This window comes from Sminthopsis crassicaudata, chromosome X (assembly GCF_048593235.1).
Source record: "Sminthopsis crassicaudata isolate SCR6 chromosome X, ASM4859323v1, whole genome shotgun sequence".
NCBI lineage: Eukaryota > Metazoa > Chordata > Mammalia > Dasyuromorphia > Dasyuridae > Sminthopsis > Sminthopsis crassicaudata.
Genome location: NC_133623.1, coordinates 80,878,855 through 80,902,271, shown reverse-complemented (window position 1 = coordinate 80,902,271; position 23,417 = coordinate 80,878,855). Strand labels below are relative to the sequence as shown.

At 54.8% G+C, this 23,417-nt stretch overlaps 2 protein-coding genes and 1 long non-coding RNA gene across 5 annotated transcripts in view; 2 read left to right on the top strand and 1 right to left on the bottom strand.

Moving 5' to 3' along the window:
• LOC141549206 (uncharacterized) overlaps positions 1-22,738 on the top strand; it is a 53,267-nt gene extending 30,529 nt beyond the window's left edge. The window contains exons 1-2 of one of the 2 annotated variants that reach the window (XM_074278617.1): positions 20,971-21,257; positions 21,771-22,738. In XM_074278617.1, coding sequence (XP_074134718.1) covers positions 21,168-21,257; positions 21,771-22,424 — 744 coding nt within the window. In that variant the 5' untranslated portion in view covers positions 20,971-21,167 and the 3' untranslated portion in view covers positions 22,425-22,738. Of the gene's footprint in view, positions 1-20,970; positions 21,258-21,770 lie in introns of those variants that run through there. The other variant, XM_074278618.1, reaches the window with a different exon arrangement.
• On the top strand, positions 16,830-18,639 carry LOC141549205 (uncharacterized). Of its 2 annotated transcripts, none has more exons than XR_012484284.1 (2): positions 16,830-16,953; positions 17,547-18,639. XR_012484284.1 is itself a non-coding variant. In XM_074278616.1 (2 exons), exons 1-2 carry the CDS (start codon positions 16,979-16,981, stop codon positions 18,411-18,413), a joined length of 957 nt encoding a protein of 318 aa, XP_074134717.1. In that variant the 5' UTR covers positions 16,957-16,978; the 3' UTR covers positions 18,414-18,639. The 2 variants fall into 2 exon arrangements, 1 of the variants encoding a protein (XP_074134717.1); XM_074278616.1 differs by lacking the exon at positions 16,830-16,953 and adding an exon at positions 16,957-17,068.
• Positions 17,821-21,864, bottom strand: LOC141549208 (uncharacterized). The gene is made up of 2 exons (XR_012484287.1): positions 21,728-21,864; positions 17,821-18,132 (listed from the first exon to the last, which is right to left on the bottom strand). It is a non-coding gene; the product is annotated as an uncharacterized LOC141549208 (long non-coding RNA).
• Positions 22,739-23,417: the final 679 nt, after the last annotated feature.

The window sequence follows — 23,417 nt, the reverse complement described above, 5'->3', positions numbered from 1 at the left end:
AAAGAATCTAGAAAAGAGTTGTTTCTAGAGAGAGAGTATCCAGAAAAGAATCTAGAAAAGAATGTTTTGTAAATTGGGGCGCTATAAAAGGATCTAGAAAAGAATTGTTTCTGAGAGAGAGGATCCAGAAAAGAACCTAGAAAAGAATGTGTTCTGGATTGAGGCTTTAGAAAAGCCTTGTTTTCTTGTGTGAAAGTACCAGAAGGCATTTCCTGGAATTTGAATTCTTCAAACGAAAACAAGATCACAACAAATACTGTAAGTGGTAAGACTCAATAGAATGGCAAATTGAGAGGAATAAGTAAGAAAAGGAATCGATGTTTTCAAAGGGAAGAACGGGAAGATTACTCTACACATTCACTATTTCTACAGAAAAGGAGTCCTGATAAGAAACCTTTGATCCAGCTTTAAATGTGCTGAGAGAGTTTCATTCACGCAAATAGGAGAGTATTGACATCAATACTAACATCCAAAAATGCACAAGAAACAATGGGAAAACTGCCGATATGTTATTTATGTTTACCAAGTTAAACCAAAGAGAGCAAAGACAGTGACGGATATCATGACATGAAAATAAGCAAAACCACTTCGTGTTTCAGGAATATCTGTCCTGATAGTTTGCACCAATGGCTTTGTATTCAGGTTTTCCTATCAGGGATGAATTCAACCTCATTAGACAAAGTTAAAACAAAGCCAAGCAAAAACAATGATGAATGAATTGAAATGCAAATGAAGAAAACCATTTCTGTTTCCATCATGTTTTCCAGGAAAGATGTACCAAGTGCAGTGTAATGAGGTTTTCCTAAAAGATAGCTATTCAATTCGAGTTTTTTATGCAAGCAAAAATGTTTTCCTGTGATGAAAGCGACAGTTGTGAGTTTATCCAAGTGTGTCATCAATTGATACCGTTTAATACTTTGAAATCACTTCATAACAGAGTACACTGCACAAACTTGAGTGAATAGACAGTGTTCCTCTGTAGAAAAGCAAGAATGCGTTTCCTTGAAAGGAATTATTCCAATCAAAGTCAGGCCATATGGAACTGATTATAAACATTATATTCAGAAGAAATGCAAAAGGTGACATGCTAGTAAGAAGTGAAACTAATGCTTACTATGAAGAAAAAACTGGAAGGTTTCTCTATTACTTTGGATGGAGGGGGCTGAATTATTACTCTGGTGGTGCCTGAATTATTCCGGGGGGGGCTTGAATTATTACTCAGGAGGGGGGACCTGAATGCTTACTCCAGAGAAGGGGGCCTAAGTTATTACACATGGGGCCTGGATTATTACTCCAGAGAGAGGGGCCTGAATTATTACTCGTGGGGGGGGACTGTATTGTTACTCTGGAGAGGGGGCATGCTATTATTCAGAGAGGGGGAAGTGAACTATTACTTGGGGGGCCTGAATTAGTATGCCTGGGGGAGGCTTGATTATTACTTCAGAGGGAGGGCCTGAATTATTACTCCAGAGGGGAGGAGCTGTATTATTATTATTCTGGATGGGGGGGCCTGAATTATTACTCAAATTGGGGCCTGAATTGTTACTCTGAGGAAGGGGTCCTGAATCATCATTCTGGAGGTACAGCCTTCAGAGGGAAGGCTGATTTATTACTCACAAAGGGAGGGCCTGAATTATTAGTCGGGGGGAACTGAATTATTACTCTGTTTGGGGCTGTATTATTACTTCTGAGGAGGGCCCTGACTTATTACTTGGAGGGTCCTGTATTATTACTCTGGGAGGGGGCGCCTGAATTACTACTCCGTGGGGATTGGAGTATTACTTCAAAGGGGGAGCCTGAATTATTAGTCACAGAGAGTATGCCTGAATTATTAGTCAGAAGGGCCTCAATCATTACTCTGTGGAGGGCTGGGTTATCACTTTGGAGAGGAGATCTGAATTATTACTTGGAGGGGCCCGAATTATTATTCTGCAGAGGAGGCCTTAATTTTTACTCTAGAGGGAGGGGCCTGAATTATTAATGGGGGGCCCTGGGTTATTACTCTGGAGGGGGGCCTAAATTATTACTCTGGGTGAGGGCCTGGATTATTACTCAGGAGAGAGGGGTCTGAATTATTACTCGTTGAGGGGGGGTGCTCTATTATTACTCCAGGAGGCTTGAATTATTACTCATGGAGGGCTTGATTATTACTCAAGGGGGGGCCTGAATTATTATTCAGGGGGCAGGATTATTACTCACGGGGGGGAGACTGAATTATTACTCATGGAATAGGGGCCTGCATTTTTACTCTTGGGGGTCTGAATTATTATTCTGGGGGGACCTGACATTATTGGGAGATCCTGAATTATTACTCGTGAGGCACTGAATTATTACTCAGGAGGGGGGCTGAATTATTCCTGTGGGGGCCTGAATTATTATTCTACATGCGGGTCCAGAATTATTACTTTGGAAAGGGGAGCTGTAGTGTTACTCCAGAAGGGGGGCTGGATTATTACTCACAGAAGAGGGTGATTATTATTTGGTGGATACTGAATTATTACTCCAGGGGCCTGAATTATAACTCTGGGAGGGTCCTGAATTATTGCTGCTTAGTGGGGCCCTAAATTTTTACTAGGGAGGGGCTTTATTAATACTTGTGGAGAGGGGACCCTGAGTTATTACTCTGGAAATGGGCCCTGAATTATTATTTTGCAAGGGGGGGCTGTAGTATTACTCTGGAGGGGGGTTGTACGATTACTCACAGAAGAGGGTGCTGAATTATAACTTGGGGGGCTTGAATTATGACTCTGGGAGGGCTGGATTATTACTCTGGGAGGTGCCAAATTATTACTCTGGGGGCCCTAAATTATTACTCCCGGAAGCCGGATTATTACTTTGGAGGCAGGGTCTGAATTATTACTCTGGTGAGGGGGGCCTGAATTATTACTCTGGAATGGGGACCTCATTTATTAGTTGGGGGGCCTGAATTATTACTCGGTGGGGGGCAGGATTATTACTTCAAAGGGTTAGAATGAATTACTACTCATAGACAGGGGGACTGAATTATTACTGCAGAGGGCCTGGATTATTTCTCAGGTGGGGCCTGAATTATTACTCAGGGGGGTCCTGAATTATTACTCTGCTGAGGCTGATTATTATTCTGGAGGGGGAAGCCTGGATTATTACTCTTGGGGGAGCCTGACTTATTGTTTGGGGTCCCTGAATTATTACTTGGGGGCCCTGAAATATTACTCATAGGTGCCTGAATTATTACATGGGGCAGCTGAATTAATATCATGGGGGTGGGGCCTGAATTATTATTCCAGAGTGGGAACCTAAATTACTACTCCAGAGGGGGGTCCAGAATTATTACTTAGTGGGGGGCTGAATTATTACTCATGGGGGTACTTGACTTATTATTTGGGGGCCCTGAATTATTACTTGGAGGGGACTGATTTATTACTCTGGAGATGGGGTCTGAATTACTATTTTGGAGGGGGCCCTGAATTATAACTCGGGGGGGGGGTCTGGAATGATTACTCCATGGGCAGCCTAAACTATTACTCTGGAGAGAGAGCCTGAATTCTTACTCTGGAGGAGGGGGGGGGGCTGAATTATTACTCCAAGGGTGGCCTGAACTCTCTGGAGAAGGGGCCTGAATTCTTATACTGGAGGGGGGGCCCTGAATTATTACTCACAGAGGAAAAGCCTAAATTATTACTCCTGGTGGCCCTGACTTATAATTAGGGGACCCAGAATTATTACTGGTGAGGCTTTAATTATAACTTGGGGGGCCCGAATTATTACTTCAGGTGGCACCTGAATCATTACTCTGGGAAGCCTGAGCTAATTTTCTGGAGCCGGGCCCTGAATTCTTACTCTGGATGGGGGGGCATGAATTATTACTTGCAGAGGAAGGGCCTGAATTATTACTCTTGGAGGCCCTCACTTATTATTGGGGACCCAGAATTATTACTGGTGGGGCCTTAATTATGACTTGGGGGCCTGAATTATTACTTGGGGGGCTGAATTATTACTCAGGAGAGGGGGGGCAGAATTATTACTTGGAGGGGCCTGAATTCTTACTCGGGGGGGGGCTGAATTATTAATCCAGAGGGGAGGAACTGAATTATTATTCTGTAGGGAAGGGCCTGAAATATTACTCTGGAGGGGGGCCTGAATTATTACTTTGGAGGGGGACCCTGAATTATTACTGGGGAGTGCTTAAATTATTACTAGCTGGAGAGGGCAAAGTATTATTTCTCCTGGGACCCGGATTATTACTATGGAGGGGGGGGGGCCTGAATTATTAGTTGGGACCAGGGCCTGAATTACTACTCCGTGGGGGACTGGATTGTTACTTTGCAGTGGGACCCTGAATTATTACTCACAGAGAGAGTGCCTGAATTATTAGTTGGGGGGGGGAGCCTTAATCATTACTCTGTTGGTGGTTAATTATCACTTTGGAGGGTGGGCTGAATTATTACTCCAGGGGGTGCCTGAATGATTACTCTGGGGGGGCCTGAACTATTACTCTGGAGAATGGGCCTGAATTTTTCCTCCAGAGGGGGTGCCTGAATTATTACTCTGGAGGGGGAGTCTGAATTATTACTTTGGAGGGGGCTTGAATTACTACTCTCTGGGGGACTGGATTATTACCTCTAAGGGGGAGGCTGAATTATTACTCACAGAGAGGGTGCCTGAATTTTTAAGTCACGGGGACGTCAATCATTTACTCTGTGGGGGGCTGGATTATCACTTTGGAGGTGGGGCCTGAATTATTACTGGGGGGCCTGAATTATTACTCAGGAGAGAGGGGCTTGAATTATTACTCACAAAAGGGGAGCCTGAATTATTACTCTTGGTCAGGCTGGATTATTACTCTGGAGGAGGGGGCTTAAATTATTACTCTTGGGGGGGGCCTGACTTATTATTGTGGGACACTTAATTATTATTCCAAGGACCTTGAATTATGACTTGGGGGGGCCTGAATTATTACTTGGGGGTCTTGAAATATTACTCATGGAGGGGGGCCTGAATAATTACTCACAGAGAAGGCCCTGAATTATTAATTGGGGAGTCTTGAATCATTACTCTGGTGGGGCTGGATTTTTATTCTGGAGGGGGAAGCCTGAATTATTACTCTTAGGGAACTATGATCTATTATTGGGGGCCCTGAAATATTACTCACGGGTGCCAGAATTATTACTCAGGGGACAGCTGAATTAATACCGTGGGGGTGTGGCCTGAATTATTATTCATGGGGGGGCTGAATTATTACTCATGGAGATGCCTGATTTATTATTGTGGGACCCTGAATTATTACTCAGGGGGGCCTGAATTATTACTCCAGGTGGTGCCTGAATGATTACTCTGGGAAGCCTGAGCTATTTTTTTGGAGGGGAGCCCTCAATTCTTACTATGGAGGGGAGGCCTGAATTATTACTTGCAGATGAAGGTCCTGAATTATTACTCAGAGGGTGGTCCTGAATGAGTACTCCAGGGCTATTTTTCTGGAGAATGGGCCTGAATTCTTACTGGGGGGGAGGGGACTGAATTATTACTCACAGAGAAAGGGCCTGAATTATTACTCCTGGAGGACCTGACTTATTGGGGGACCCAGAATTATTACTGGTGGGGCCTTAATTATGACTTGGGGGGCCTGAATTATTACTTGGGGGGGTCTGAATTATTACACTGGGGGATCCTGAATTATTACTTTGGAGGGGAACTCTGAATTATTAATGGCAAAGGCCTGAATCATTACTTGCGGGGGGTCAAAGTATTACTCACAGAGGGGGAGCGTGAATTATTTCTCTCGGGAGCCGGATTATTTCTTTGGAGGGGGGGTCTGAATTATTACTCATGGAGGGGGCTGAATTATTACTCTGGAGAAAGGGGCCTGAAATATTACTCTGGAGGGGGGGCCTGAATTATTACTTTGGAGGGGGACCCTGAATTATTACTGGGGAGGGCCTAAATTATTAGTAGCCGGGGGGGGGCAAATTATTACTCACATAGGGGAAGCCTGAATTATTTCTCCCAGGAGACAGATTATTACTGTAGAGGGGGGGCCTGAATTATTACTTTGGATGAGGTGCCTGAATCTGGATTATTACTTTGCAGCGGGAGCCTGAATTATTAGTCGGGGGGGCCTTAATCATTACTCTATGGGGAGCTGGATTATCACTTTGGAGGGGGGAGCCTGAATTCTTACTTGGAGGACCCTGAATTATTACTCTGGAGATGGGGCCTGAATTACTACTTTGGAGAGTGGTCCTGAATGATAATGTGGGGGCCTCCAGAATGATGGGCAGCCTGAACTATTTCTCTTGAGAAGGGGACTGAATTCTTACTCTTTAGGGGGGAGCCCTGAATTATTACTCACAGAGGAAGGGCCTGAATTATTATTCCTGAGGGCCCTGACTTATGATTGGGGGACCCAGAATTATCACTGGTGGGTCCTTAATTATGACTCAGGGGGCCTGAATTATAACTCTGGAGGAGGGGCCTGAATTATTATTCATGGCAAGGAAACCTGACTTATTACTAGGGGTCATGAATTATTGCTTGGGGGTCCCTGAATTATTACTTGGGGGCCCTGAAATATTACGAGTGCCTGCATTATTACTTGGGGGTGGCTGAATTAGTACAGTAGGGGTAGGGCCTGAATTATTACTCTGCAGGGGGGACCTGAATTATTACTCTTATGGGGGGACTGAATTATTACTCATGGGGGGAGCCTGAGTTATTACTCGGGGGGCTGAAATATTACTCATGAGGGTGCCTGACTTATTATTGGGGGACCCAGAATTATTACTGGTGGGGCCTTAATTATGACTTGGCCAGGACTATATTATTATTAGGGGAGTCTGAATTATTACTCAGGAGAGGGGGCCTGAATTATAATTCTGGAAGGTGGGCCAGAATTATTACTTGTTGGGGGGAGCCTGAATTATTACTCATGGTGGGCCTGAATGATTACTCCAGGGGAGGCTTGGACTATTACTCTGAATAGGGAGCCTGAATTCTTACTCCAGAAGGGGGAACCCTTAATTATTACTTGGGGGGCTGGATTATTACTTCCAAGGAGGGCCTGAATTATTACTAGGGGGGGTCTGAATTATTACTCTGGGGGGCTAAATTATTACTCAGGAGAGGGGGCCTGAATTATTACTTGGAGGGTCCTGAATTATTACTCTGGAGATGGGGCCTGAATTACTACTTTGGAGGCAGGCCCTGAATTATAACGTGGGGGGCTCTGGAATGATTACTCCACGGGTAGCCTGAACTATTACTCTGGAGAAGGAGCCTGAATTCTTACTCCAGAAAGGGGTGCCTGAATTATTACTGCAGGGGGCCTGGATTATTACTTTGGAGGGAGGGCATGAATTATTATTTCAGAGGAGAGCCTGATTTATTACTCACAAAGGGAGGGCCTGAATTATTAGTTGGGGGGACCTGAATTATTATTCTGTGTGGGGATGGATTATTACTTCTGAGGCGGGCCCTGAATTATTACTCTGAATAGGGGGCCTAGATTATTATTTGGGGAGGGGGACTGAATGATTACTCCAGGGGCGGCCTGAACTATTACTTTGGAGAGGAGGGCCTGAATTATTACTCAGAGGGGGGCTGAATTATTACTTCAGAGAGGGGCCTGAATTACTACTCTGTGGGGGACTGGAGTATTACTTTGGAGGAGGTCCTGAATTATTATTTGGAGGGGCCTAAATTATTACTCTGCAGAGAAGGCCTGAATTGTTACTCTGGAGGGAGGGGCCTGAATTATTAATGAGGGGGCCCTGGATTATTACTGGGGAGGGGGCCTGAATTATTCCCCAGGGAGCCTGGATTATTACTCAGGAGAGAGGGGCCTGAATTATTACTCGTGAGGCCCTGAATTATTACTCATGGGGGCCTGAATTATTATTCCAGAGGGGGTCCTTGAATTTTTACTAGGGAAGGGTTTTATTATTATTCACAGAGGGGGAGCCTGAAGTATGACTCACTGAGGGGGGACATGAATGATTACTCCAGAAGTGGCCTGAACTATTACTCTGGAGAGGGGGCCTGAATTCTTACTCTGGAGGGGTGGGTCCTGAATTATTACTCTGGGGGCTTTGAATTATTACTCAAGGGGGGGCTTGAATTATTCCTGTGGGGGCCTGAATTATTACTCAGCATGGGGGGCCAGAATTATTATTTTGGAAAGGGGGGCTGTAGTATTACTCCAGAAGTGGGGGCTGTACTTTTACTCACAGAAGGGGATGATTATTACTCGGGGCTGCTGAATTATTACTCCAGGGGCCTCAATTATAACTCTGGGGGAGTCATGAATTATTACTCCAGAGGGGGGCTCTAAATTTTTGCAGGGGAGGGGCTTAATTATTACTCATGGAGGGGGCCCTGAAGTATTATTCACAGAAGTGAGGCCTGAATTATTACTCCAGGGAGCCAGATTATTACTTTGGGTGGGGGGGGCTGAATTATTGCTCTGGTTTAGTGAATTATTAGTTGTGGGGCCTGAATTATTTCTCTGTGGGGGCCTGGATTACCATTTTGGAGGGGGGGGCCTAAATTATTACTTTGGAGATGGGGCCTGAATTATTACTCTGGAGGGGGACCATGAATTGTTAGTTGGGGTTGGCTTGAATTATTACTCTGGAGAGGGTGCCTGAATTATTACTTTGGAAAGGGGGGTTGTAGTATTACTCCATACTATTACTCACAGAAGGGAGTGATTATTACTCGGGGCTGTTTGAATTATTACTCCGGGGGCCTCAATTATAACTCTGGGGGTCCTGAATTATTGCTCCAGAGGGGACCCCTGAATTTTTACTGGGGAGGGGGCTTTATTATTACTCATGGAGGGGGAGCCCTGAATTATTACTTTGGAGGGGGGCTGTAGTATTACTCTGGAGTGGAGCTGTACTATTATTCACAGAAGGGGGTGCTGAATTATTACTTGGGGGACATCAATCATTACTCCATGGGGGGCTGGATTATCACTTTGGAGGGGGGCCTGAATGATTACTCCAGGGGCAACCTGAACTATTACTCTGGAAAGGTGGTCTCAATTCTTATTCTGCAGGGGGGGTGCCTGAATTATTACTGTGAGGGGCCTGTATTATTACTCCAGAGGGGAGCCTCAATTATTATTCAGAAAGGGCCTGGATTATTACTCAGGAGAGAGGGGCCTGAATTATTACTTATGGTGGACGGGGCTGTGTTATTACTCTGGAGTTGCACCATACTATTACTCATAGATGGGGGGATGGAATTATTACTTGGGGGGCCTGAATTATTACCCCAGGGGTGCCTTAATTTTTCCTGGTAGGGCCTGAATTATTACTCTGGAGGGGAGACCTGAATTCTTACTCCAGAGGGGGGGGCCCTGAATTATTACTCAGGGGTAACTGGATTATTACTCAGGAGAGAGGGGCTTGAATTATTACTCGTACTTTTACTCTGGAGCTGGGGCCGTACTATTATTCATACATTCATACATAGGGGGACAGAATTATTACTTGGGGGGCCTGGATTATTACTGTAGAGGGAGGGGGCCTGAATTATTACTCATGGGGGAAGCCTGAATTATTATTTGCAGAAGGGAAGTCTGAATTATTACTCTGGGGGCGGACCCTTAATTATTATTTGTAGGGCTCTGAATTATAATTTAGGAGGGACTGACTTATTACTTGGAGGGCTTGATTTATTACTCGGGGGAGCTTGAAATATTACTTGTGGAGGGGGAGGGGTCTGAATTATTACTTGTAGAGAAGGCCCTGAATTATTAATCGAAGGGGTCCTGAATTATTACTTTGGTTTGTCTGGATTATTACTCTGGAGAGGGATGCCTGAATTATTACTCTTGGGGGAGCCTGACTTATTGTTTGGGGTTCCTGAATTATTACTTGGGAGGCCCTGAAATATTATTTCTAGGTGCTGAATCATTACACAGGGGGAAGCTAAATTACTCAGGAGATGCTGAATTATTATTCTGGCGGCTTGAATTATAACTCTGGGGAGGTCCTGAATTATTGCTACAGAGGGGGGCCCTGAATTTTTACTGGGGAGGGGCTTTATTATTACTTGTGGAGGGGGGCCCTGAATATTATTACTCTGGAGATGGAGCCTGAATTATTACTTTGGAGGGAGGGGTGCAGTATTATTCTGGAGGGGGGCTGTATTATTACTCACAGAAAAGGGTGCTGAAGCATTACTTGGGGGGCCTGAATTATGACTCTGGGGAGGGCTGGATTATTACTCAGGGAGATGATAAATTATTACTTGGGGGGGCCTGAATTATTACTCCCAGTAGCAGGAGTATTACTTTGGAGGCATGGTTTGAATTATTATTCCAGTGAGAGGGGCCTGAATTATTATTCTGGACTGGGGACCTCAATTATTAGTCTGGGGGGCCAGAATTATGACTCTGTGGGGGGCTGGATTGTTACTTCAAAGGGGTAGAATGAATTATTCTCACAGAGATGGGGCCTGAATTATTAATTGGGGGGCTTGACTTATTATTTCATGGGGGGCTGGATTCTCATTTTGGGACAGGGGGCCTGAATTATTGTTCTGGAGAAGGGACCTGAAGTATTACTTTGGATAGGGGGCCTGAATGATTACTCCAGGGAGAGGCTGAATGATTACTCTGGAGAGGAGGCCTGAATTATTACTCAAGAGGTGGGGGCCTGGATTATTACTTTGGAGGGGAGGAACTGAATTATTATTCTGAAGGGGGGGCCTGAATTATTACTCTGGAGAGGAGACCTGAATTATTATTCAGGGGGGCCTGGATTATTACTCGGGGGTGGGCCTGAATGATTACTCTGGAGGAGGGGGCCTGAATTATTACTTCATGGGGGACTGGAGTATTACTTCGAAGGGGAAGTCTGAATTATTACTCACAGAGAGCATGCCTGAATTATTAGTCTGAGAGGCCTCAATCATTACTCCATGGGGGGCTGGATTATCACTTTAGAGGGAGTGCCTGCATTATTACTTGGAGGGGCCTGAATTATTACTCTCAGAGTGGGGGCTGTATTATTACTTGGGGGCCCTGAATTATTATTCAGGGGGCCTAAATTATTACTCTGGGGGCTTGAATTATTACTTGAAGAGGGGGCCCTGAAGTATTAGTCTGGAGAGGGGGCCTGAATTACTGCTTTGGAATGGGGGGGACCTGGATTATTACTCCAGAGGGGGGCCTGTATTATTACTTTGGGTGAGGGCCTGGATTATTACTACGGAGGGGGGCCTGAATTATTGCTGGGGGAGGCTTGAATTATTACTCGTGGAGGAGGGGCATGAATTGTTAATTGTGAAGGGGGTCCTACATTTTTACTCAGGAGAGTGGAATTATTACTCCAAGGGGGGGGCCTGATTTATTATGGGCAGAGCCTGAATTATTACTCTAGAGGGGGTCCTTGAATTTTTACTAGGGAGGGGTTTTATTATTATTTGTAGAGGGAGGGGCCTGAAGTATTACTCACTGAGGAGGGTGCCTGAATGATTACTACAGAAGTGGCCTGAACTATTACTCTGGAGAGGGGGCCTGAATTCTTACTCTGGAGGGGGGGGGCTGAATTATTACTGCAGGGGGACTGGATTATTATTCTGGAGGGGGGGTCTGAATTATTATTTGGAGTGCAGAATTATTACTCATGGAGGGGGGGCCCTGAGCTTTTACTCATGGAATGGGGACCTGCATTTTTACTTGGGGGGAAGCTGAATTATTACTCCTGGAGAGGGGCCTGACTTATTATTGAGAGATCCTGAATTATTACTCTTGGGGGCCTGAATTCTAACTCTGGGGGGCCCCTGAATTATTGCTCCAGAAAGGGGCCCTGAATTTTTATTGGGGAGGGGCTTTATTATTACTTGTGGAGGGGGGCCTTGAAGTATTACTCCCAGAGGTGGGGCCTGAATTATTACTCCAGGGAGCCCAATTATTACTTTGGAAGTGGGGGGGCCTGAATTAGTTACTCTGGAGATGGGGCCTGAATTATTACTCTAGAGAGGGACCATGAATTGTTACTCGGGAATGGCTTGAATTATTACTCTGGAGAGGGTTCCTGAATTATTATTCTGCATGGGAGGCTTGAATTATTACTTTGGAAAGGGGGGCTGTAGTATTACTCCATACTATTACTCACAGAAGGGGGTGCTGAATTATTACTTGGGGGCCTAAATTATGACTCTGGGGGGGCTGGGTTATTACTTGAGGGGATGCTAAATTATTATTGCTGGGGGGGCTGAATTATAACTCGGGGAGGTTCCTGAATTATTATTCTGGAGGCGGCCCTGAATTATTACTGGGGATGGCCTGAATTATTACTCGGGTAGCCTGAATGATGACTTTTATGGGGAGCCTGACGTATTACTGTGGGACCCTGAATTACTCAGGGAGCCTTGATTATCATTTGGGAGGCCTCATTTATAATTTGAGGGGCTGAATTATTATTCCAGAGGTGGGCCTGAATGATTACTCCAGGGGGGTCCTGAACTGTTACTCTGGAGGGGGGCTGTAGTATTACTCTGGAGGGATCCGTACTATTACTCACAGAAGGGGGTGCTGAATTGTGACTCTGGGGGGACCTGGATTTTTACTCGGGGGGTGCTAAATTATTACTCCAGGCGCCCTGAAGTATAACTCTGGGGGGGCTGACTTATTACTCTGGATTGCTGCCCCTTCTTTGTGGGGGTGAGTGTGCAGGCACAGGGCTGCCCCCATTTCATCCGAGAGCCTTTGGTTCTATGTGGTCGTTGCTGGCTGCCCCGGTTTCTGCAGCCTTCCCGGGGCCTTTCCCCCCTGCCTGGGGGCCCCATGGCTGCCGGGCCCCCCCTTAGGTTGCATCATTTCCTCTTGCCTTCCCACCTGCCTCCTCTTGGCAGTGAGTCCCCGAGCTGTGCTGAGGCTGCGGTGGGTGCAGCGTGTGGACAGGAGGCCCACAGTCCCAGAGCAGCCCCCGTGGGATGTCCGTGCTCCCGCGGCGAAGGCCGCGGCCTCCTCCCCGGCACGGGGCCTCCTCCCCGGCACGCGGCCTCCTCCCCGGCACGCGGCCTCCTCCCGGCACGCAGCCTCCTCCCTGGCACGCGTGTGTTCCGAGCTGGCAGCCGGGCAGAGGACTTGATGCTTGAATTCGTGAGAGCGGCCGAAGGAGCGGGGCTGCGCGGATGGAAAGGCCCTCCCTTGCTTCTCCGTGTCCCCGCCTGGGGGGCCCTGGAATCCCCATTGCTGGGGGGGGGGGGAAGGCTCCCCTTCGTGCATTCACTGCAGCCGCCCCGTGCAGCCCCATAGGATGCAGAGCTGCTCTCTGGTCCATACCCGCCGGTCATCGCAGCAGGGGAAAGGCCTGGGGACATTGAGCCTGGGGGGAAGGGCCTGGGGGCGGCCCAGGAGATGTATCCACATAGGCCGGAAGGGCTGTCCTGTGAAATGCGGACAAGCCGCGTAGCTGCAGGGCCGAGACCAGCAGGGAAGGTGACACTGTTAAGATGATGTTGGCTCAGTGGGGGGTACATGGCTGGGGAGGAGAAAGACAGACAGACAGGCACACACACGGCCAAGGAGAGGCAGAGAAAGAGATACATAGGGAGAGCGCAGCCGGCCTGTCCAGAGACAGCCAGGGCCTTCCTCTCTGGGAGCCGCACTGGCTCCTCTGTGAAAGGGGGACCACAGCTCCACTATGGCCTCTCCTGGGGTTGTGAGCGCACTGACTTTTCAGGAAATCCTAGAAACCCCGTGGAAAGGGGCTCCTCTGCCTGCCCTGCTGTGGGCGCTCAGACCTGTCAGGCAGGCCAAGGGGCAGCTCCTGCAAAGAGAACGCAGACCCCCGAGGGGCTGGAGGAGGGCCCCGGGTGAGGAACACTGAGGGAGGCCACTGACTGAGAAGCGTGGGTGGAGGAGGGGGAGGCAATGCCTGGGGCCTCCAGGGCATCACGTTGGCCCAGTCCGAGGCACCGGGTTCAGTCCCTTGGCCGATGGAGAGCATCATGTGTGGGTTCGGGAACTTGTGCCCAGGACACTGCGTCGTCCCAGGCCGTAGGGTGCCCTAGGTCAGCTGCTTTGGCTGCAGCTGCAGGCAGGGGTGGGCATGGAGGGGGCAGCAGAGAGCTGACTGGGAACCCCCGAGGGCCCTAGCTGGGGACCCCCTGCCAGAGACCCAGCCCACGCCTGAGACGTCAGCCCGGGGGGCTCGTTTCGTGCAGGTCCGGTTTGCTATAGGGTAGGAGCCTTTCGCCGGTGTCTGGGCCATGTCTCTTCCCTCTTCTGGTCATGCTGGGGGAAATGAGCTCCTTGGCTCCCAGATCTCCAAGGGCCCCGCCAGCTCCTCAGCCCGGATCCGTCCCATCAGTTGCCTTCCCATAACCCATTGCCCATCAGACAGGCAAGCCCCTGGGGGAGGGGCTGCAGGGGAAAGGAGGTGGGGAGGGAAGGCCTGCCAAGCTCCCTCCAAGGAGCAACTGGGCCAGAAGCAGCCCCCCCTGTGGCCTGCAGCAGGATGGGCTGATGCTTTATTCTGCCAAAGGCTCCTCCCAGGAGTGGGCTTCAGGCTTCCTCAAATACCCCCCCATCAGGCCCCAACATGCAGCGGGGGTGAGTCAAGAGGCCTGCCTCAGGCTCCGCTCAGCTGTCAGTGCCGGAATGCTGTCCCCTTGGGGCCATCAGGGCCCCTTCTTCGGAAAAAGTTCCTACTGGGTGATTGCCAAGGGCCCTTTGAGCTCTGCACCCCTCTGATGCTGGGACCCCCTCCTCAGAGGAGCCCTGCCTTCCCTTAAAGGAACCGGAGCCCGGGCAGCTCCCCGGTGTGGCCTTAGGCCCTTGGGAGGACACCGTGCTTCCCTGCGCGGTGGGCAGGCCGGTCGCCACCCTGGGGAGGGGCCCCGTGCAGATGCCCGCCGTGCTGCTCTCTGGCTCGGTCCTGAATCGGGTGGCGTGGCTAACTGGATGGTGCTGTGACTTCCCGGCATGTGGGAGAGCTCCGCGGGGTGCCCTCTCCTGGCACGAGGAGGGAGGGACAGAGGGAGGGCTTCCTGAAACATCCCAGGGGCGCCCTCGCGGGGGACGTGGTGTGGGGCTTCATGCGTGTGAGGGGGCAGCCATGCTGAGGTGCGTGGTGCGGGTGGACGCGTGCCTGTGGGCGAGGCGTGTGCCCGTGACCGCTCACGCAGGGGGGGGGGGGGGGGCAGCGTGTGTGTGCACAGGGCACCCCGGCGGCTATCACTGTGGCCTTGTATGTGGAACGCAGGACGGCAAAGTCGCCGCGTTCCACGCAGGATCCCCACATTTGGCCTCACGATAGGTCAGCGGGCCACAGGGGAACGAAGAAGAGGCGCCACGCGTGGGAAGGCAGAGGGCAGGAGGAGCCCCGGCCGGCCTCGGGGTCCCGGGACGGGCGCACCACTTCCCAGAGGAGCACACTTGGCGCCGACTCCTTGGGGGGCCTTCCAAGCAGCCGGCGACCCCGGAGCCTGCCCAGGGCGCAGCCCCAGCGAGGGAGGGAGGGCTAAAGCATCCCCGGCCCCACTCTGGCCAGGGCCCCAGCGGCTGGGGGGGGAGGCGGCGCCTGCCGACAGCTCAGGATGGGGCGAGGACGGGGCAGGGGGAGGCAGGGCTCCCTGGTGCTGCAGGAGCGCCACTCAGCGGCCTTCCACTGCACTGCAGGACGAGGTTGGAGGGCGCTGGGCCGACTCAAGGCTGTTCCTAAGCCCCCCATGGGGGAGATGGATGGTGGAGAAGGGGGTGCTGGGGGCAGCTGGAGGAGCCCAGTGCATTAGCCACGCCCCCTCAGGGTGCCGGCAGAAGCTGCTGGGGCTGAGGGAGCGCCACCAGGGAGTGGCAGAGAAAGGGGGGGGCTCCTTGAGGCAGGGGAGGGGCCCTCAGGGGCTCTCCAGAGGGCGGGATGTGGAGGAGTTTCCAGGAGCTCCAAGGCAGCCCTAGAAGGCTTGGCCAGCGTCCCTTTGTGTCCAGTGAAGAGTGAGGGGGGGGCGGGGGCTCCGTGGCCCTCTGGCTCTTAGGGAGGAGTTGCCAGGCGGTGTCGGGTGGGACAGCAGAGTCCCTGACAAGGGAGGTGAGCCCTAGCCCACTCCTGGAGAGGGAAGGCTGAGGCCAGAGGCCGTGCAGGGCCGGGGAGGGGGGCCCAGGCCCAGCGGCAGCATCCAGGCCTTCCCTGGAACCACCCAACAAGCAGAGGGAGAGCTGGCCTCGGGCTGGGGGCCAGCCCTGCCGGGAGGCCCACACAGGGGAGCCCATGCTGGTGTGGGGGCCCAGGAGGCTGCTGGGAGCTCAGCCATGCTGCTGCATGGGCCGTTTGGCTGTTCTCCTTCACCTCTGGCCTCAGCCTCCTGTTCTGAGAAATGGCAGGGATCTGGCCTCCACGGCTCCCTTACACATGGCCCCTGGGACCTCTAACATCCTTTCTAGGCCTGAGTCTGGGGCCCTAGGGAGGCTGGCTGGTCTTTGAGGGAGACGGACCTAAGGGAGGCCCAGGCAAGAGAGACAGAAGTGAGAGCAGGGTGCTGGGGGTCCGGGAGCGGGGAAAGGGCCCTAACAGGGGATGAGTGTGGGAAAGGGCCCTAACAGGGATGAGTGTGAGACAGGCTCTAGCACTGAGGAGATGCCATGGGACCGGGCCCCTGCCTGTGGGGCAGAGGCCATGCACAGGGAGCCTGCCCCAGCCCCACTGGCCTCCTCAGACCCGGCTGCCTTTATGGGAACAGGAAAGGCCGTGGGGGCTTGGGGAGCCAGACCCCCCACTGGGAGGCTCAGCCCTGCTCTGCTTCCCGCCTGGTGCTGTCTCCAGGTTACCCCTGGTCTCCCCAAACACAGGAGGCCCTTGGACTGCAAGGCTTGTTGGGCCCAGTTGAGGCTGGGAGCCCGGCCTGCCTGCCCTGCCCCAGGCCTGCTGGTGCTTGGCTGGTGGATGACCCCAGAGATCCCGCCCCCCGGGAGGAGAGCCCCAGCATGTGCTGGTCATTTGGGGGCAGTGGAGGCTGAGAAAGGTGCCCCAGCCTGTGGGAGCGGGAGATGGGTGGGGGGGTGTCCAGGCCGTGGCTGGAACAGCCGGTCAGGGTCAGGCCCGGGGTGGAAGTGCTCCTGAGACATAACTACATGCAGGTAAGGGCCCTTCCCGCTGCCAAATGCTCCCCACACGCGCTCAGCAGCAGCGGCAGCTAGGGGACCCCCCATAGGCAGCTGGGGAACATGGGCCCCCCCCCCCCAGGGAGCGCCCGGGCGGGGAGCAGGGGGGGATGTGAGAGGCCGGGCCCGGCCCCCACTGGGGCTCGGCGGCGCATTTGTACTTTTCCGTCCTTTATTACTCGGGGTCCCGGCATGGTTTGGGGTTGGGGAGCCCAAGGTCTTGCCTGCCAGGTTGAGCTGGGGCTGGGCCTTGAAGTGTGTCACTATTGCCACCGCCCACCATTCTGAGGTCATCATGGCAGGGGCGCCTTTATTACCTCACACTTCCCCTGGAATGATGACAGGACTGGTTGCCTTGGAGCTCCTGCCAGTGGTGGGTGGGAGAAATATAACTCTGCTCACTTTCACAACCATTATGGCTATGTTAAGACCCCTACAACTGTCTCTTGGTCAGATCCCCATGAGGAGAGTAGCTGAAAGAAGACCCGGACCCCAGCCACCCCCAGGGGCCTGGCCAGGAATGATGGGGTTTCAGCTGGGAGGCGGCCGTCTTCCTCCTGCAGGTCATGGACGAGGGATAACCACTTCACAATCGGTACCTTATGCAAGAGTGGGCCCTGTTTTCCATGACCTGTTCATGACAGTTTTGGGCAGCAGGGGGGAGGGGATCCCAGGAGTCATGCCATCTCCAATGGCCTATAGCCGCTGGCCTTATGGACACCCACACATTCATCCAGGAGCTTTAATTGGTGCTGGTGATGGACGAATGAGAGCAGGTATACAACTGAGGCGGGCTCCCATCCCCCCTGATCCTCAGCGAGGACCCCATGCAGTGCCCCATTCAGGAAAATATAGAAGATGTCAAACAAACACCGAAGGCTTACTGGCAGCTCTGATCAAGGCCCAAGAAGAAATCTCAGCCATTCAGGCCCCCTCCCAGGCTCCGGATCATGGCACCGATGGAGCAGCAGTTGGTGATAGCAAAGACATCGAAGATCTGAAGGAGTGCCCACAGTCCTGTTTGCTATCCTGGCCAGAACCTATGGAGAAAGAGCAGGAGAAGGTTCTGGCCCATCCCCCTCCCAGTCTTCCCCACGAGGCCAGGGAGCAGCATTCGGCGATGGCAGTGGCAGATACCACCCTACCTGCTGGCCCTGAAGATCCCAATATCTCCCCAATAGTCAAGCACAGCCAGGAAGAAGACCCACAGAACACTGTGCCCTCAACCTCACAGGGCCCATGTAATGGGACTGAGAAAGGACTGGAGCCCACTCTCACCAACCCGGCCATTCCCCTTCTCTTTCCCCTGCCTTCCACTTAGACCCCCTCCCTCTCCCTCCGTCAGGGCCCGAAGGCTCCTCCCAACAGCACCCCACAGGACATCGAAGCAGGGCGGAAGATCCCGAATCATCTGAATTCCTTGGTGTGATCCGGCTGTTGGGGATTATTCTTTGTATTTTAACATTTGTTGTCCTACATCCTTCACCTAAAACTAAAAGAACTTTCTTCAGTCCAAGAATAAAAATAAAGATCTTCCTCTGTTGAAATTGCCTCTGCCTTGTTTCTGGCCCCCCCTCGCCGCAGCCTGCCCGGGGCCTCCTCCCTGCCCCGACTTCCAGTGATGCCCCATCCCTTGAGAGACCCGGCCCAGCAGGCTGCAGGGGGGCCCTGGGGGGCGGAACTTGGGGATGTGGCTGGGACAGGGGCCCTTTTGGGCGGGAAGCCCCGTCTGAACTCTGCCCCCCGCTTCCCCTTCACAGAGAGGGGTGAGACCCCTGGGGCTCTGGGAAATGGGAGGGGGAAGGTACACGAGGACCGGGGGGCTCCGGCCCAGGGGCCTGTCCTTGGGAGCCCCTCTGAGATCGGCCAGAAGGAAGCAGCTGTGAGGCGGGCTGGGGGCTCCCCGGCTGTCCTGGCCCAGCCGCCTGCCAGGGCTCCCAAGGAGCTCCCCCTCCCCTTCCCGGCTCCCCCCAAGGGCCCCAGTCTCCCCGGCTCCGGGGCAGCCCCGGGAACCCCTCTGCTTTCCCCGCCCCCTCCCCCAAGGGAGAGGAGTTCATCAGACTGGGGGCAAGATGGGCCCCCAAGGTCATCGCCCAGAGAGCTGCCCGGAGTGGGGTCTGAAAGGCCTTAGATGGGAGTGCCTCAGAGGGCAGGTCCTGGTGGGGGATGCAGGGAAAAGGGAGGAGGAATCAGGCCTCTCTCCCCCTGCAGTGGGCTTCCTGGGGAGTGGAGGGGGGGCACGGAACTCCATCATCTGGGCTGTTACAGCCGGGAGCCCGGCCCGGGCCTGCTGACTCCCCGGCCCCTCGGCAGGCCCACAGGAGGGAGGGAAGCCGCCCGGGGGCGCACTCTGCCCTGCTGATCCTCAGGAGGCCGCGGGCCGAGGGGCAAGAAACCGCTGCCCTCCCTGCCTCGGAGCCTTGGCAGTTGGGGCCAAAGGAAGCCGGGCTCAGGGCTGGAGGAGCTCAGAGTCCGCTGACTACAACTGCTTCCTGTTCCAGAGGGGGAAACAGAGGCTCACAGGGGGCCAGGCTGGAGCTGCTACCTGACAGGCTGCTGGGGGGGTCCCAGGTGGGGACACTGGGAAGGCCCTTGGGAGGCTGAGAAGGCCCTTGGGACACTGGGAAGGCCCTTGGGACACTGGGAAGGCCCTTGGGAGGCTGAGAAGGCCCTTGGGACACTGGGAAGGCAGCTCTGCTGAGACAGACTGGGCCGCACTCAAGGCTCAGCCCCAGGCTCCTGGGCTGCTGCCCCCCCCCCATGGGGGAGATGGATGGTGGAGAAGGGGGTGCTGGGGGCAGCTGGAGAAGCCCAGTGCATTAGCCACGCCCCCTCAGGGTGCCGGCAGAAGCTGCTGGGGCTGAGGGAGCGCCACCAGGGAGTGGCAGAGAAAGGGGGGGCTCCTTGAGGCAGGGGAGGGGCGCTCAGGGGCTCCCCAGAGGGCGGGATGTGGAGGAGTTTCCAGGAGCTCCAAGGCAGCCCTAGAAGGCTTGGCCAGCATCCCTTTGTGTCCAGTGAAGAGTGAGGGGGGGGCGGGGGCTCCGTGGCCCCTCAGGCTCTTAGGGAGGAGTTGCCAGGCGGCGGCGGGTGGGACAGCAGAGTCCCTGACAAGGGAGGTGAGCCCTAGCCCACTCCTGGAGAGGGGAGGCTGAGGCCGGAGGCCGTGCAGGGCCGGGGAGGGGGGCCCAGGCCCAGCGGCAGCATCCAGGCCTTCCCTGGAACCACCCAACAAGCAGAGGGAGAGCTGGCCTCGGGCTGGGGGCCAGCCCTGCCGGGAGGCCCACACAGGGGAGCCCATGCTGGTGTGGGGGCCCAGGAGGCTGCTGGGAGCTCAGCCATGCTGCTGCATGGGCCGTTTGGCTGTTCTCCTTCACCTCTGGCCTCAGCCTCCTGTTCTGAGAAATGGCAGGGATCTGGCCTCCACAGCTCCCTTACACATGGCCCCTGGGACCTCTAACATCCTTTCTAGGCCTGAGTCCAGGGCCCTAGGGAGGCTGGCTGGTCTTTGAGGGAGACGGACCTAAGGGAGGCCCAGGCAAGAGAGACAGAAGTGAGAGCAGGGTGCTGGGGGTCCGGGAGCGGGGAAAGGGCCCTAACAGGGGATGAGTGTGGGAAAGGGCCCTAACAGGGATGAGTGTGAGACAGGCTCTAGCACTGAGGAGATGCCATGGGACTGGGCCCCTGCCTGTGGGGCAGAGGCCATGCACAGGGAGCCTGCCCCAGCCCCACTGGCCTCCTCAGACCCGGCTGCCTTTATGGGAACAGGAAAGGCCGTGGGGGCTTGGGGAGCCAGACCCCCCACTGGGAGGCTCAGCCCTGCTCTGCTTCCCGCCTGGTGCTGTCTCCAGGTTACCCCTGGTCTCCTCCCCAAACACAGGAGGCCCTTGGACTGCAAGGCTTGTTGGGCCCAGTTGTGGCTGGGAGCCCGGCCTGCCTGCCCTGCCCCAGGCCTGCTGGTGCTTGGCTGGTGGATGACCCCAGAGATCCCGCCCCCCGGGAGGAGAGCCCCAGCATGTGCTGGTCATTTGGGGGCAGTGGAGGCTGAGAAAGGTGCCCCAGCCTGTGGGAGCGGGAGATGGGTGGGGGGGTGTCCAGGCCGTGGCTGGAACAGCCGGTCAGGGTCAGGCCCGGGGTGGAAGTGCTCCTGAGACATAACTACATGCAGGTAAGGGCCCTTCCCGCTGCCAAATGCTCCCCACACGCGCTCAGCTCCCCCTATGGGGGACCCCCCATAGGCAGCTGGGGAACATGGGCCCGCCCCCCAGGGAGCGCCCAGGCGGGGAGCAGGGGGGATGTGAGAGGCCGGGCCCGGTGGGGGGCCGGGGATCAAGCCCCCACCGGGGCTCAGTGGTGCATTTGTACTTTTCCGTCCTTTATTACTCGGGGTCCCGGCATGGTTTGGGGGCGAGCCCTGGGTCCCCCCCCGGGGCAGATGGAGACAGGGGCCCCCTGCTGGGGGTTGAAGCTGTTACTGTGAGCATCCCCGGCATGGGGGGTCACCGTGGCAACGGGGCAGGGCACCACCTCACAGTTCCCTTGTGAGGTGGGCCTGAGTGGTTGCCGGGGAGACGGGGCTAGGAAATAAAAGGCAGGGCAGGGGGGGGGCCAGAACCAGAACTTGCCACGACCCCTCACCTGTGTGGCTATGTTAAGACTTTTCCAACTGACTCCTGGCCAGGTTCCTCAGCGCCGAGCCGATGGAAGACCCGGACCTCAGCCACCTCCAGGGGCCCGGCCCAGAATGCCCCAGTTTCAGGCAGAAAGCATCCGTATCCCGTTCGCCGGCCACGGGCGGGGGAGAGCCATGCCCCCCCCAGTGTTGCATCCTCGGGTGGTCCCCGCCATCCCCGACCTGTTGGTGACAGCCTTGGCTGCAGGGGGGGAAGGGATCCCCGGAGCCAGGCCCGGGGCTCTGGGCTATGGCCACTGGCCTCAGGCCTACTTGGAGAACCAGCATGCGGCCTTATTCGGGGCCGGAGACGGGAGGATGAGAGTGAGCGTGCCGGGGAGGCGCAGTCCATTCTTTCCTGACCCTCATCGAGGCCGCCAGGCCGTGCCCCACGTGCGAAGACATCGAAGATCCCGGGCCCTCCCCGAGCTCCTGCTGGCCACGCTGGCCAGAACCGAAGGCGAATTCTCCGGAGCAGGCTCCCAGGCCCTGTCCCAGGCTCCCCCGCAAGCGTCCCAGGCAGCAGCGCTCCCCAACGGCACCGACAGATCCGGCCCTGCGCCCTGGCCCCGAAGATCCCAGGACCCCCCCGAGGGCCTTCCGCAGCCCGCTGGAAGAGCCGAAGTCGCTCTTAGTGCCCAGAGCCCCCCGGGGGCCATGTAACCAGGCTTTGAAAGGACTAGAGCCCGCCCCCTCGGCCCCGCCCCTCCCCTCTCCCTGCCCTCCCCTCCCCCCCTGGCCTCCCTCCCTGCCCTCCTCTCCGCCCTCGACTCTGGCCTAAGGCTCCCAGCAGCACCTCCTCTCGGGACTTAGGAGAAAGGAAGGAGGTCCCCCGGGACTTCTCCAAGCCCTTGCTCTGGCCCCCCTATTGCGGATTTATTCTTTGAAAGTTTGCTTATGTTACTCAACACTTTGGTCTGAAGCTAAAAGAGCTCTCATGGAGCCAAGAAGAAAAATAAACATCTTCTCTATTGAAATCGCCTTTGTCCTTGGTCTTTTTCCCGCCCCTCCCCCACGGCCTGCCGGGTCCCCTCAGTCTCCCGGGTCTGGCCTCCCTTCCCCAGGGCCCCCGGGTCTGGCCTCCCTTCCCCAGGGCCCCCGGGTCTGGCCTCCCTTCCCCAGGGCCCCCGGGTCTGGCCTCCCTTCCCCTGGGCCCCCGGGTCTGGCCTCCCTTCCCCTGGGCCCCCGGGTCTGGCCTCCCTTCCCCTGGGTCCCCGGTCTGGCCTCCCTTCCCCAGGGCCCCCGGGTCGGGCCTCCCTTCCCCTGGGCCCCCGGGTCGGGCCTCCCTTCCCCTGGGCCCCCGGGTCGGGCCTCCCTTCCCCTGGGCCCCCGGGTCGGGCCTCCCTTCCCCTGGGCCCCCGGGTCGGGCCTCCCTTCCCCTGGGCCCCAGGGCCCTACTGTTTCCGGCAGCTTCCTCCCCCCCCTTCCAATCGGGCCCCTGATGCCGTGAGAGACCCCCTCAGCTGCGGGGGACAGCTCCCAGAGCCGGAGGGAGCGGCTGGGACACGGCTCCCTAGGGAGGGAAGGCCCTGGGTGCTCTCTGGCCATTTCCTCCTGCACAGAGAGTGCTGAATGCCGGGATGTGGCTAGGGAAAGGGCTCCCTTGGGGTGGGAAGCCCTGTCTGGACCCCTCTCCCCCCCTCCTCCTTCACAGAG

Bases quoted from the DNA above. Each gene is read 5' to 3' on its own strand.
- LOC141549205 (XM_074278616.1), top strand. From the start codon at position 16,979: ATGGGTGGGGGGGTGTCCAGGCCGTGGCTGGAACAGCCGGTCAGGGTC. The intron at 17,069-17,546 runs GTAAGGGCCCTT...TCTCTTGGTCAG, and splicing joins TGAGACATAACTACATGCAG to ATCCCCATGAGGAGAGTAGC.